The 14710-nt window shown below is 52.3% G+C and overlaps 1 protein-coding gene across 1 annotated transcript in view; it reads right to left on the bottom strand.

Annotated features, from left to right (window-relative positions):
* Positions 1–11762, bottom strand: part of GLRX3 (glutaredoxin 3) — a 39123-nt gene extending 27361 nt beyond the window's left edge. Inside the window, exons 1-2 of the mRNA XM_077258432.1 lie at positions 11539–11762; positions 2425–2533 (exon numbers count right to left, since the gene is read on the bottom strand). Of these exons, the coding sequence (XP_077114547.1) occupies positions 2425–2533; positions 11539–11603 (174 nt within the window). The 5' untranslated portion in view covers positions 11604–11762. The remainder of the gene's footprint in view (positions 1–2424; positions 2534–11538) is intronic.
* Positions 11763–14710: the final 2948 nt, after the last annotated feature.

Raw genomic sequence — 14710 nt, 5'->3', positions numbered from 1 at the left:
ATTTGCATCCAGGTGACCCCTTCCACTGGGATGGGCAGCTGATTGGCGGCCTGCAACCGGATTACGGGGCCCCATTGGGGTCTGACTGACACGGGGAAGTGTTTTCTAAAATAGGCCTCAGGCATCGTCGTGACTTGAGATCCGGTGTCCACCAGACAACGTACAGCCCGCCCTTCAAACTCTGCCCAAACCAGGGGGCAGCTGGCAACCAAATTTTCGGGACTTTCACCACCCATCCGCGGGGATTCTGACTCCGAGCGTCGTCCCCTTAGCTCGAGTCCTCTAGTTTAACGGCCGCCGTGACGAGGCCCTCCCTCCATGGGGGCACTCCCGTGCGAAATGTCCTGCCTCCCCGCAACCATAGCAAGCACCGGGGACCGGATAATATCCTGAACGAGCGCCACGAGCTGGACTCCCAGACCCTTGCCCCCGGGGTAGCTCCCTTGGGCTTCGCGCATTTTTTTTTTACTTCGGCCAGTTCCTCTCGGATTTGTTTGAGCTCCTGCCGCATCTCCTGAACCCACGACGGCTCACCCCCTCCTGGTGCAGCGGTCTGGATAACCCGAGCCTCTCCTGTCAGGACCGTCACCCCCCTCTCTTGCTCCCGGGTGCGGGCCTCATTGCCTATGTCGGAGAAAGTCAGGCGCGGGTCGACCCGCACTCGTTCACGTAGAGCCTGTTTGGTCAACTCATCCCGCAGTCCCGTCACCAGTTGGTCGCGCAGGGTCACGTCAACATGTCCCATCCCCATACCATCTTTCCGCACGATTGCAATGTTTAGCTCTTGCAGAGCATTCATGTACTGAGTGACAGTCTCGCCCTCTTTTTGTCGCCGTCCAAACAACCGGGCCCGCAGCTCTCCCACGTCGGTGGGATCCCCGTGCGTCCCCTCTAACACATGTAACACCCCGGTAAAAGTATTCCGCTCTGTGGGGGGGTCTCAACATCACTGAATCCCGAGCCTCTCCGTCTAAGGCCATAATGGCCACCTCTGCTTCCAGGGCTGGGGTCATAGGATGCATTCTCAACAGCCCCCTCATCCTTTCAGTCCAGCTCCACAACAACATGTTGCTCCCATTAAACTTGGGCAAATTGTTTAACATGGCCCCCAATGAGAGGGAAGCTCTAGGCCCAGCCCCATCCTCCGTATCTTCTGGCTCCTTCTTTGGATCCTGCATCCTGCCGACTACGCCAAATGTAGGGACCGCAGGTAAAGAAGGATGCAGGGACAAATAGGAGCCAGAAAGCAAATAGCGTTTTTAACTTTCTTTTTAACTTCCAACCAAAAAGATGACAAACGTTTTTCCACGCAGGAAACTTATATACAAGAACACAATCTCGCAGTAAATCCTAACTACTATATGACCGCCCTGAACTATACCCGTAGAACGCGGCAGCGCCTCACTAGTGACTCCCTACTAAGATAAAGTCAACAACGGTCACTTATCAGTGCTGGTTCAGCGATGTAGTCCTGACGGTGAGGCTCCGACAACGCCATAGTCCTGATGGCGGAGGAAGGAGGTGTCTTCTGGCGACGGGCCCAGGCGTAGAGTCGAGTCCAGAATGTCTTTTGCGGTGCTGCGTTTCCTCCTGCAGGCGGACGTTGATCCGAGGTAACAGCCTCCCAGTCCAGAGAAGAGTCTTTTTGAGGAGGATTAGGAGAATAATCAGTATCAGTCACAGCTGAGACGAAACCATGCGAGTCCGTAGCACTCTCTGGCAAGGTGCTCTCAGGGAGTGCGGTAATACTGTCCCTGAGCTGGTCAGCACTACCCCTCTGCCTGGGGGGTCGCTGACGACGAATGCGCCTCTTTTTGGGGGCTCTGGTAGTTGCCCGCAGTGTCTGTTGCACGTTTTCCCCCTGCTTCCAGCAAGTCTCACTGCGGCCTGCACACTCACAACAACTGCGCTGCAGTTTCCTCTCCTCAGAGATTTCCCGCGCTTCTCTGCCCCTGCTTTCGCGCGTTTTGCTTTTTATCCTCTCCTCTCCCTGCGTCACTCTTCCTCCTGTCACATGAGCCTGGCTTCCCATGCACCCCTCAAATCCGTCCCCCGGAACCCCGACTCCCGGCAACAATGGTTCCACCCGTCTGCACAGCTCACCAGGTCCCTGTCCCCTACACACTGATGGAACCATAATCCAGAAATGGAAAGAACATAATTTCACCACAAAGCGGGTCCCCACAATATTTCTGACAGAAGAGTGAAAAGAATTATCAGAAGAGTAGTCCAACAACATGTAATTATGCATCAAAAACATGTTAAAAAGTCGCATATTTTACGTTTTTCCAGCCAACACTGGTTTTTGCTGCACAAAAATCTGCTGAAAATACTGAACATGTGCACGTACCCTAAGCAAGAAAATAAATATTGTCCTGAAAGGCGGACAATCTCTTTAATGTTATTTTTCAGACAGTACTATACCTTTACGAATGTGACTCCGGGCTGGACCTTGGCCAGTTCAGCCATAACATCATTCATTTGAGAACACTGAGGAGCCCATGGAGCCCAAAAATGTACAACGAGCAAAACCCTGAAAATAGAGATAGAATATATAAGTCAGTCAATGGGGTAGATTTATTAAAATCACCAAAAATGCACCGTAATCCACTATTATATTAAAGAATCCTGAATAAATGGAGGAGGTCCTCTACTCAGGATCCTTTTCTCATGGGCAGAATGGAGTACAGTTGCAAAAAGCATCTCTCTAGAGGACCCGTCCTGTCCTCCAATACATAGAAAACCCAATGATTTAAATAAGAGCTATGTAATGTGTAATTTCCCCTGCGGGGGCGCTGCAGGAAAACATCAAAGTCCAGCAATACCTTTAAATGTCCAGTCAGCTCCACCATTACTAAGAAATCCACATTTGAATTGATATGCAAATGAGGCTAAAGATCTATGGTAGATCTGTAGCCTCTGTCACTCCAGCTCTATTCTACGCCTCCTCTTGCTTGACTGACAGCACTTTTCTCAGAAATCACACTAAAATATATAAAGGCTGTCGATCAAGCAGGAGGAGGCAGGGAATAGAGCTTGAGTGGCAGAGGCTTCAGATCTACCATATCTCTTCAGCTTCATTTGCATATTAATTCAAACTCTGATTTCTCAGTAATGGAGGAACGTAATGGCCATGTAAAGATATTGTTGGAATTATCTTTGAAAGCACTACATGTGCATATAAATAGTTATAGGCTAATTGCTATGGTATGGGTGTAGTAAATGCTAGATGTAGCGAGGCCAAATATAAGGAGCAGTAACGTGGGAAGCGATTCAACAACGAGGTCTCTTGGGTCTTTGACTTCATTGCCATTGCTCTTTGGATAACAATGGTGTTGTCACACTCACCTTGTCCTCGCCATTTGTACACACTATAATCAAGGGACCTGTCACGGGGTTACCGCAACAAAGAGGATCCAGAAGACTGCAGAGTCCAATTGCTCTTACTCTTGTGCTTAAAAGAAGCACTTAATCTTTTTAAATTGTGTTAATATCTTTAATGTCACGACACAGCTGTCGGATGAGCTGGGACCAGGGGCTCCTTCCCTATCCCTAACTCTAGGTGGCGCCCTAGCTTGCCCTATTCCCTGGGATACTTCTGAAGGTGAAGATGCCGGGGCCTCCATCCTTGCCTTATCTTCTGAATCAGTCTGTTCTCTTCCCCCACCCCCCAGGGAAGAGGGGCGCTGCCGTGCACCGCAGTACACCAACCCGAAGAACATGGCAACACGGACAAGGGTAACTAAAAAAAAACAGGCATACAAATATTCACTCACATATAACAGAGGAATGCACCGGAGAGTGGAGGATGAGGAAAAACCAAAGAGGAGAAGGGAATTATCACACTTGGAAACCCATGCAACAGTCACAGATAACTCCTCCAAAACTCCTCTCCTCCACGCCATGCAGCATAAGCTAGGTCTGACATGGGTTTGAATCAGGACCCAGATTATAAAGGGGATAGGAGTGGCTAACCGAGCTCAGACTTCCAGAGCTCCCAACATAGCCAATTAACCCTTGGTATGCCAAAATAAATTATCACCATTTAAAAAGGAGAAGTGCTTATTTTCAGCGCAGGAGTAGGAGCAATCAGACACTGCGGTCTTCTGGCTTCTTTCTGTTGCGGTAACCCCGTGACAGGACCCTTCTAAAATCTAAGGATGGTACAAAGCAGGGGATCCTACTTATGTATGCTAAATAAGGGGGTGAAGAGAGAAGAGTGTCTACTAAAATTTTTCATACCACGTGCACAGGTTTTTATTAAACGTCGGGTAATTTTTTTCCAATTTCATCATCATTTTGTACCAGACAACTATTTGTAGTCCGGTACCATAGAAACATATTAGTCTGTTTATTAGCTGTACTTAAAAAAAAAAAAATGAGAACAAGATTATTTGCAAAATTGCTTTGCTGTTATGTTAGATGCACTGGAGCAATAAATTGGTTGCAGCTTAAGGTGGTTGTCCACTACTCGGACAAGTCCTTCTGAATCACTGTTTCCCCACAGTAAAATAATAACACCTGTTCTTACCTCCACTGCAGGCGCCATCTCAGCGGTGTTGGCATTGACTCTCCCAGGGATCACATGAAATTATGTCACGCAATCCCTGCGGCCAATCAGCGCTAGCTTCACTCTCCCCTCCTTCAGACAAACAGAGACATCCGGAGGGAGAGTAGTGGACAACCCCTATAAGGCCCCCATAAGCATTAGTCCGTCAGCAGAACCTGCCAGGACAACAATCAAGGGCTATGATCACATGCAGCGTTTTTCCTGCCAACACGCCAGTATTTGCAGCAGATTTGTCCGCTGCAAACACTAAATGTATGCACGTACCCTAAGCCTATTTTTTATGCAAATAAGAAGCTACCAACAAAAGTTATAAGATTTCAGAAATCTTTCACACATGCTCGTTTTTTTATTTCAAGACTACCGTAAATTTGAGATCTGTAGCATGCCAATTCTGGCAGCAATTTCAGGGAAATTTTTCACCCAAAGAAAGCATTGAGAAAATGCAAAGAAGCTACAAAAAAAAAAAAAAAAAAACAGGGCTACAAAAAAAAAAAAAAAAAAAAAACAGGTTTTGCTTCATTTTTCATGACTAAAAAGTAAATTTATTAAACATGAACTGTAGACAAATCACACATGTATTCCATACCAAAAAACAGTGTCTAATTTTGGACTGAGAATCCTTTGTTCTCTAGGTGATAAGTCGCCGCCACTGGCAGTGGCTCTTTCTCATAAAGGACATAGGAATGCTCAGCACTCCAGTGTATGAGGAGTCGGGTGTGAGAGCCTCCGGCCAAATGATCGGCTGATTGATGGCTTTCTAATGAGTATGGGGGGCTTTAGACATAGCTGCAACCTTTGTTTCTAGAGCGGCTCTCTATCTTTCCATGACACTAAAGGCCCCCTGAGATTATAGTTGGCTAAACCCACCAACCATATGTACATGGCACTGCAGTCGATGTGGGGGCTATACCCGTGGTACACGGAGCTACAGTCAGCGTGAGGTTCTATACTCGGGGTACACGGCGCTGCAGTCAGTGTGGGGGGCTATACCCGTGGTACACGGAGCTACAGTCAGTGTGGGGGGCTATACCCGGTGTACACGGTGCAGCAGTCGGTGTGGGGGGCTATACCCGGTGTATATGGTGCAGCAGTCAGTGTGGAGGGCTATACCCGGTGTATATGGTGCAGCAGTCAGTGTGGAGGGCTATACCCGGTGTATATGGTGCAGCAGTCAGTGTGGGGGACTATACCCAGTGTACATGGTGCAGCAGTCAGTGTGGGGGGCTATACTCGGTGTATATGGTGCAGCAGTCAGTGTGGGGGGCTATACTCGGTGTATATGGTGCAGCAGTCAGTGTGGGGGGCTATACCCGGTGTACATGGTGCAGCAGTCAGTGTGGGGGGCTATACCCAGTGTACATGGTGCAGCAGTCAGTGTGGGGAGCTATACCCGGTGTACAGGATGCAGCAGTCAGTGTGGGGGCCTATACCCGGTGTACGTGGTGTAGTAGTCAGTGTGGGGGGCTATACCCGGTGTATATAGTGCAGCAGTCAGTGTGGGGGGCTATACCCGATGTAAATGGTGCAGCAGTCAGTGTGGGGGGATATACCCAGTGCAGCAGTCAGTGTGGGGGGATATACCCGGTGCAGCAGTCAGTGTGGGGGGCTATACCCGGTGCAGCAGTCAGTGTGGGGGGCTATACCCGGTGCAGCAGTCAGTGTGGGGGGGGGGGGGCTATACCCGGTGCAGCAGTCAGTGTGGGGGGCTATACCCGATGCAGCAGTCAGTGTGGGGGGCTATACCCGGTGCAGCAGTCAGTGTGGGGGGCTATACCCGGTGCAGCAGTCAGTGTGGGGGGCTATACCCGATGCAGCAGTCAGTGTGGGGGGCTATACCCGATGCAGCAGTCAGTGTGGGGGGCTATACCCGATGCAGCAGTCAGTGTGGGGGGCTATACCCGATGCAGCAGTCAGTGTGGGGGGCTATACCCGGTGCAGCAATCAGTGTGGGGGGATATATCCGGTGCAGCAGTCAGTGTGGAGGGACCCAGTGTATATGGTGCAGCAGTCAGTGTGGGGGGCTATACCCGGTGTATATGGTGCAGCAGTCAGTGTGGGGGGGCTATACCCGGTGTATATGGTGCAGCAGTCAGTGTGAGAGGCTATAACCGGTGTATATGGTGCAGCAGTCAGTGTGGGGGGCTATACCCGGTGTATATGGTGCAGCAGTCAGTGTGGGGGGGCTATACCCGGTGTATATGGTGCAGCAGTCAGTGTGAGAGGCTATACCCCGTGTATATGGTGCAGCAGTCAGTGTGGGGGGCTATACCCGGTGTATATGGTGCAGCAGTCAGTGTGGGGGGGCTATACCCGGTGTATATGGTGCAGCAGTCAGTGTGAGAGGCTATACCCGGTGTATATGGTGCAGCAGTCAGTGTGGGGGGCTATACCTGGTGTACATGGTGCAGCAGTCAGTGTGGGGGGCTATATCCGGTGCAGCAGTCAGTGTGGGGGGCTACACCCAGTGTATATGGTGCAGCAGTCAGTGTGGGGGCTATACCCGGTGCAGCAGTCAGTGTGGGGGGCTACACCCAGTGTATATGGTGCAGCAGTCAGTGTGGGGGGCTATACCCGGTGTATGTGGTGCAGTAGTCAGTGTGGAGGGCTATACCCGGTGTATATGGTGCAGCAGTCAGTGTGGGGGCTATACCCGGTGCAGCAGTCAGTGTGGGGGGCTACACCCAGTGTATATGGTGCAGCAGTCAGTGTGGGGGCTATACCCGGTGCAGCAGTCAGTGTGGGGGGCTACACCCAGTGTATATGGTGCAGCAGTCAGTGTGGGGGGCTATACCCGGTGTATGTGGTGCAGTAGTCAGTGTGGAGGGCTATACCCGGTGTATATGGTGCAGCAGTCAGTGTGGAGGGCTATACCCGGTGTATATGGTGCAGCAGTCAGTGTGGAGGGCTATACCCGGTGTATATGGTGCAGCAGTCAGTGTGGGGGGCTATACCCGGTATATATGGTGCAGCAGTCAGTGTGGGGGGCTATACCCGGTGTATATGGTGCAGCAGTCAGTGTGGGGGGCTATACCCGGTGTATATGGTGCAGCAGTCAGTGTGGGGGGCTATACCCGGTGTACATGGTGCAGTAGTCAGTGTGGAGGGCTTTACCCGGTGTATATGGTGCAGCAGTCAGTATGGAGGGCTATACCGGTGTATGTGGTGCAGTAGTCAGTGTGGGAGGCTATACCTGGTGTACATTGTGCAGCAGTCAGTGTGGGGGGCTATACCCGGTGTATGTGGTGCAGCAGTCAGTGTGGGGGGCTATACCCGGTGTATGTGGTGCAGCAGTCAGTGTGGGGGGCTATACCCAGTGTATGTGGTGCAGCAGTCAGTGTGGGGGGCTATACCCGGTGTATGTGGTGCAGCAGTCAGTGTGGGGGGGCTATACCCGGTGTATGTGGTGCAGCAGTCAGTGTGGGGGGCTATACCCGGTGTATGTGGTGCAGCAGTCAGTGTGGGGGGCTATACCCGGTGTATGTGGTGCAGCAGTCAGTGTGGAGGGCTTTACCCGGTGTATATGGTGCAGCAGTCAGTATGGAGGGCTATACCGGTGTATGTGGTGCAGTAGTCAGTGTGGGAGGCTATACCTGGTGTACATTGTGCAGCAGTCAGTGTGGGGGGCTATACGCGGTGTATGTGGTGCAGCAGTCAGTGTGGGAGGCTATACCTGGTGTACATTGTGCAGCAGTCAGTGTGGGGGGCTATACCCGGTGTATGTGGTGCAGCAGTCAGTGTGGGGGGCTATACCCGGTGTATGTGGTGCAGCAGTCAGTGTGGGGGGCTATACCCGGTGTATGTGGTGCAGCAGTCAGTGTGGGGGGCTATACCCAGTGTATGTGGTGCAGCAGTCAGTGTGGGGGGCTATACCCGGTGTATGTGGTGCAGCAGTCAGTGTGGGGGGGCTATACCCGGTGTATGTGGTGCAGCAGTCAGTGTGGGGGGCTATACCCGGTGTATGTGGTGCAGCAGTCAGTGTGGGGGGCTATACCCGGTGTATGTGGTGCAGCAGTCAGTGTGGGGGGCTATACCCGGTGTATGTGGTGCAGCAGTGTGGGGGGCTATACCCGGTGTATGTGGTGCAGCAGTGTGGGGGGCTATACCCGGTGTATATGATGCAGCAGTCAGTGTAGGGGGCTATACCCGGTGTATGTGGTGCAGCAGTCAGTGTGGGGGGCTATACCCGGTGTATGTGGTGCAGCAGTCAGTGTGGGGGGCTATACCCGGTGTATGTGGTGCAGCAGTCAGTGTGGGGGGCTATACCCGGTGTATGTGGTGCAGCAGTCAGTGTGGGGGGCTATACCCGGTGTATGTGGTGCAGCAGTGTGGGGGGCTATACCCGGTGTATGTGGTGCAGCAGTCAGTGTGGGGGGCTATACCCGGTGTATATGATGCAGCAGTCAGTGTAGGGGGCTATACCCGGTGTATATGGTGCAGCAGTCAGTGTGGGGGGCTATATCCGGTGTACATGGTGCAGTAGTCAGTGTGGGGGGCTATACCCGGTGTATGTGGTGCAGCAGTCAGTGTGGGGGCTATACCCGGTGTATATGGTGCAGCAGTCAGTGTGGGGGGCTATACCCGGTGTATGTGGTGCAGCAGTCAGTGTGGGGGGCTATACCCGGTGTATGTGGTGCAGCAGTCAGTATGGGGGGCTATACCCGGTGTATATGGTGCAGCAGTCAGTGTGGGGGGCTATACCCGATGCAGCAGTCAGTGTGGGGGGCTATACCCGGTGTATGTGGTGCAGCAGTCAGTATGGGGGGCTATACCCGGTGTATGTGGTGCAGCAGTCAGTGTGGAGGGCTATACCCGGTGTATGTGGTGCAGCAGTCAGTGTGGGGGGCTATACCCGATGCAGCAGTGTGGGGGGCTATACCCGGTGTATATGGTGCAGCAGTCAGTGTGGGGGGCTATACCCGATGCAGCAGTCAGTGTGGGGGGCTATACCCGGTGTATATGGTGCAGCAGTCAGTGTGGGAGGCTATACCCGGTGCAGCAGTCAGTGTGGGGGGCTATACCCGGTGCAGCAGTCAGTATGGGAGGCTATACCTGGTGTATATGGTGCAGCAGTCAGTGTGGGAGGCTATACCCGGTGCAGCAGTCAGTGTGGGAGGCTATACCCGGTGCAGCAGTCAGTGTGGGAGGCTATACCCGGTGCAGCAGTCAGTGTGGGAGGCTATACCCGGTGCAGCAGTCAGTGTGGGAGGCTATACCCGGTGCAGCAGTCAGTGTGGGAGGCTATACCCGGTGCAGCAGTCAGTGTGGGAGGCTATACCCGGTGCAGCAGTCAGTGTGGGAGGCTATACCCGGTGCAGCAGTCAGTGTGGGAGGCTATACCCGGTGCAGCAGTCAGTGTGGGAGGCTATACCCGGTGCAGCAGTCAGTGTGGGAGGCTATACCCGGTGCAGCAGTCAGTGTGGGGGGCTATACCCGGTGCAGCAGTCAGTGTGGGGGGCTATACCCGGTGCAGCAGTCAGTGTGGGGGGCTATACCCGGTGCAGCAGTCAGTGTGGGGGGCTATACCCGGTGCAGCAGTCAGTGTGGGGGGCTATACCCGGTGCAGCAGTCAGTGTGGGGGGCTATACCCGGTGCAGCAGTCAGTGTGGGGGGCTATACCCGGTGCAGCAGTCAGTGTGGGGGGCTATACCCGGTGCAGCAGTCAGTGTGGGGGGCTATACCCGGTGCAGCAGTCAGTGTGGGGGGCTATACCCGGTGCAGCAGTCAGTGTGGGGGGCTATACCCGGTGCAGCAGTCAGTGTGGGGGGCTATACCCGGTGCAGCAGTCAGTGTGGGGGGCTATACCCGGTGCAGCAGTCAGTGTGGGGGGCTATACCCGGTGCAGCAGTCAGTGTGGGGGGCTATACCCGGTGCAGCAGTCAGTGTGGGGGGCTATACCCGGTGCAGCAGTCAGTGTGGGGGGCTATACCCGGTGCAGCAGTCAGTGTGGGGGGCTATACCCGGTGCAGCAGTCAGTGTGGGGGGCTATACCCGGTGCAGCAGTCAGTGTGGGGGGCTATACCCGGTGCAGCAGTCAGTGTGGGGGGCTATACCCGGTGCAGCAGTCAGTGTGGGGGGCTATACCCGGTGCAGCAGTCAGTGTGGGGGGCTATACCCGGTGCAGCAGTCAGTGTGGGGGGCTATACCCGGTGCAGCAGTCAGTGTGGGGGGCTATACCCGGTGCAGCAGTCAGTGTGGGGGGCTATACCCGGTGCAGCAGTCAGTGTGGGAGGCTATACCCGGTGCAGCAGTCAGTGTGGGAGGCTATACCCGGTGCAGCAGTCAGTGTGGGGGGCTATACCCGGTGCAGCAGTCAGTGTGGGAGGCTATACCCGGTGCAGCAGTCAGTGTGGGGGGCTATACCCGATGCAGCAGTCAGTGTGGGAGGCTATACCCGGTGCAGCAGTCAGTGTGGGAGGCTATACCCGGTGCAGCAGTCAGTGTGGGAGGCTATACCCGGTGCAGCAGTCAGTGTGGGAGGCTATACCCGGTGCAGCAGTCAGTGTGGGAGGCTATACCCGGTGCAGCAGTCAGTGTGGGGGCTATACCTGGTGTATATGGTGCAGCAGTCAGTGTGGGGGGCTATACCCGGTGCAGCAGTCAGTGTGGGGGGCTATACCCGGTGCAGCAGTCAGTGTGGGAGGCTATACCCGGTGCAGCAGTCAGTGTGGGGGCTATACCTGGTGTATATGGTGCAGTAGTCAGTGTGGGGGCTATACCCTGTACAGCAGTGTGGGGGGTGCAGCATAATACATAGTATTCATGCACTATCAGGCAGGACATGCTGGGGCCTGCAGTGCCCCAGTGCTCAGGGGTCAGACATGGAGCCCCCACATACGCGGTCCCCTGCAGTGCACTGACCCTCATCTGTCACTGAGGCCTCCGTTGTCAGCAGCCCCGCAGTGCATGGAGGGGACCCCAGGAGCACACTGCCCGGTCACCTCATATTCCCCCGTCACTCACACACGTACTTATCACTCTTCTGTAACAGCTCCTCGAAGTGTCGCACAGAGCCGGCCTCCAGCACCGCCGCCATGCTGCCGGGAACTACGGGACACCAGAGCGCCGAGCTATCGATCGGGGACTAGAAGCGTCTGTGCGGATCACGTGCTCCTGACAGGCAGACATCGCCGGCCGAGCGCGGAGCCCCGGACATGCGCAGTGCTGTCTGTCTGGAGGTCACTGGCGATCACTGGCACTGCGGCTGCAGCAATGTGCGGCGGGAGAAGCAGTAACTGCAGCACGATCGGTCAGATCCCTCTGGTGAACCACGAGGCTGAAGTTGGTTTCTTATTCGTTCAGTTTCGTATTCGGCAATTTTTTCTCTTCTGTTTTTTATAGGTTTAACAACAAAAAATAATCATCACAATAATAAAACACAATGCAGCGAGGAGCCCTGATGTGAATACGCTTAAAAACGGCTACAAAAACAATACAACTGGCACAAAAATGGGCATCAAAGTGGGCACCAAAGAGCGCTGAAGAAAGGGTTAAATGCCTTTGGGCCACTGATCTCACACTGCACACATATAGAACAGGGCGCCCCACATCCAAACCAGTTATCTCCAGCCTGGCCCAAATGGGGTCTGGGCATCAGAACTGGCATCAAAGTGGGCACACAGCCAATTTTCACAGATTTGAATAAGTAACTGATTTTTGGGGGGTTAAATGCCTTTGAGCCACTGATATTACACTTAAAATACACAAACAGTGATGCCCTGCATCAAACCCAGGTCCCTCCAGCTTGGCCCAAATGGGTTCTTGGCACCAGAATTGGCATCAATGTGGGCAAACAGCCCGGTCGTATCAGTGGCCCAAAGGCATTTAACCCCTTAAAAACATCAGTTACTTATTCAAATGGCCAAAATTGACTGCCCACTTTGATGCCAGTTCTGATGCCCAGACCCCATTTGGGCCAGGCTGGAAATAACTGGTTTGGATGTGGGGCGCCCTGTTCTATATGTGTGCAGTGTGAGATCAGTGGCCCAAAGGCATTTAACCCTTTCTTCAGCGCTCTTTGGTGCCCACTTTGATGCCCATTTTTGTGCCAGTTGTATTGTTTTTGTAGCCGTTTTTAAGCGTATTCACATCAGGGCTCCTCGCTGCATTGTGTTCTATTAGTGTGATGATTATTTTTTGTTGTTAACTTATAAAAAACAGAAAAGAAAAAATTGCCGAATAAGAAACTGACGAATAAGAAACCAACTTCAGCCTCGTTGGTGAACCCCAGTAATACGGTTGTGTTATCTTTCTACATTAGTAAAATTGCAAAGAGCTTGTAAAAATAAACATCTGTGCTAATAAAGCGGAAAAGAGCGTCTCATCCAAGGAATAAAATGGCGGAATCGTCTCCACACCCTCCATGCACATGATAACTGCACTTGATACTTGACTATTGCACTTAAACACACGGGCTGATGACCGGATCATGCAGCTTTATATGAAAATCCCTATCTACTATATAATTGTCTAAGGGTCACTTCCGTCTGTCTGTCTGTCCTTCTGTCTGTCACGATTATTCATTGGTCGCGGCCTCTGTCTGTCATGGAATCCAAGTCGCTGATTGGTCGTGGCAAAACGCCCACGACCATTGCCACGACCAATCAGCGACGCGCAGAGTCCGGAAGAAAATGGCCTCTCCTTACTCCCCGCACTCACTGCCCGGCGCCCACATACACCCCTCCGGTCACCGCTCACACAGGGTTAATGCCGGCGGTAACGGACCGCGTTATGCCGCGGGTAACGCACTCCGTTACCGCCGCTATTAACCCTGTGTGACCAAGTTTTTTACTATTGACGCAGCCTATGCAGCGTCAATAGTAAAAACATCTAATGTTAAAAATAATTTAAAAAAATAAAAAATGATTATATACTCACCTACGTGCCTTTCCCGCTCCTCGCGATGCAAGCGGCACGTTCCGGTGGCACGGATGGTCTGGCAGAAGGACCTGCCATGACGTCACGGTCATGTGACCGCGACACGGTCACGTGACCGCGACGTCATCACACCCTGGGACTGGAAGCTGCCGCCTGCACCCCACACAGGCGACAGAGTTACGACGCGCCTGCGTAAGGTGAGTATATATTTATTTTTTACTTTTTTAACCTGTGGCATACGTGGCTGGGCAATATACTACGTAGCTGGGCAATATACTACATGGGCTGTGCAATATACTACGTGGCTCTGTGCTGTATACTACATCACTGGGCAATATACTACGTCACTAGGCAATATACAATGTAACTGGGCAATATACTACGTGGCTGGGCAATATACTACGTGACTGGGCAATATACTACGTGGACATACATATTCTGGAATACCCGATGCGTTAGAATCGGGCCACCATCTAGTTTATTATAATTGCCAGACCTGAAATAACAAGCACTTTTCACCTATCGTGTCCCCCCATTTCCTTGTAGATTGTAAGCTTGCGAGCAGAGACCTCACTCCTAATGTCACTGTTTAAATTGTCTTAACTTGCATTGAATTTTTCTGTACATGTCCCCGCTTAATTGTAAAGTGCTGCAGAATATGTTGGCGCTATATAAATAAAAATTATTATTATTATTGCCAAACAAAAATTGATAATAACCCTTAGCAATGGAAAAGGGTCATAAAATAACCATGAACTACGGAAGCGTTTCTGGCGTGACAATAGCGCCCCCACTCAGTCATGTGAACAATTTCCGTTGCAAAGTCATGCAATAAGTGACCCGTTACTTTCTCCCCAGGCCTGTGTCTTTTCCTGTAGATTTGTGAAGTAGACGGCCCTCAGGAGCACTGGCACCCATTCACACCATCCCAGCAAACACTAAGGTCTATAGACATGGTGGAGCCGTCATATCAAACCTGTCACCATATTTTCCATGTTGAACACGATGTAATAGGGGCGGCAGAGGGAAATGAAACTTTTTTTTTTATTTCGCCTCTACGTTGTGGAGATATTAGCAATAAAATATTTGGCACTTAATGAGTTAACCCTACCTAAGTCCAAGTGGGTGTTGTCAGATAGCTTTCACTGGGGGCGTGTACTTCTTCTCCCTGTACGGCCCTAGCCAATCATAAGCAGGCAGCAGCATAGAAGTGCGGAAGGAGCTGTGATGAGGTCTGAAAATAATAATAATCTATATAGCGCCAAC

The sequence above is a fragment of the Ranitomeya variabilis genome, chromosome 4 (genome assembly GCF_051348905.1).
Source record: "Ranitomeya variabilis isolate aRanVar5 chromosome 4, aRanVar5.hap1, whole genome shotgun sequence".
NCBI classification, from domain to species: domain Eukaryota; kingdom Metazoa; phylum Chordata; class Amphibia; order Anura; family Dendrobatidae; genus Ranitomeya; species Ranitomeya variabilis.
This window is presented reverse-complemented; position numbering and strand designations above follow the sequence as displayed.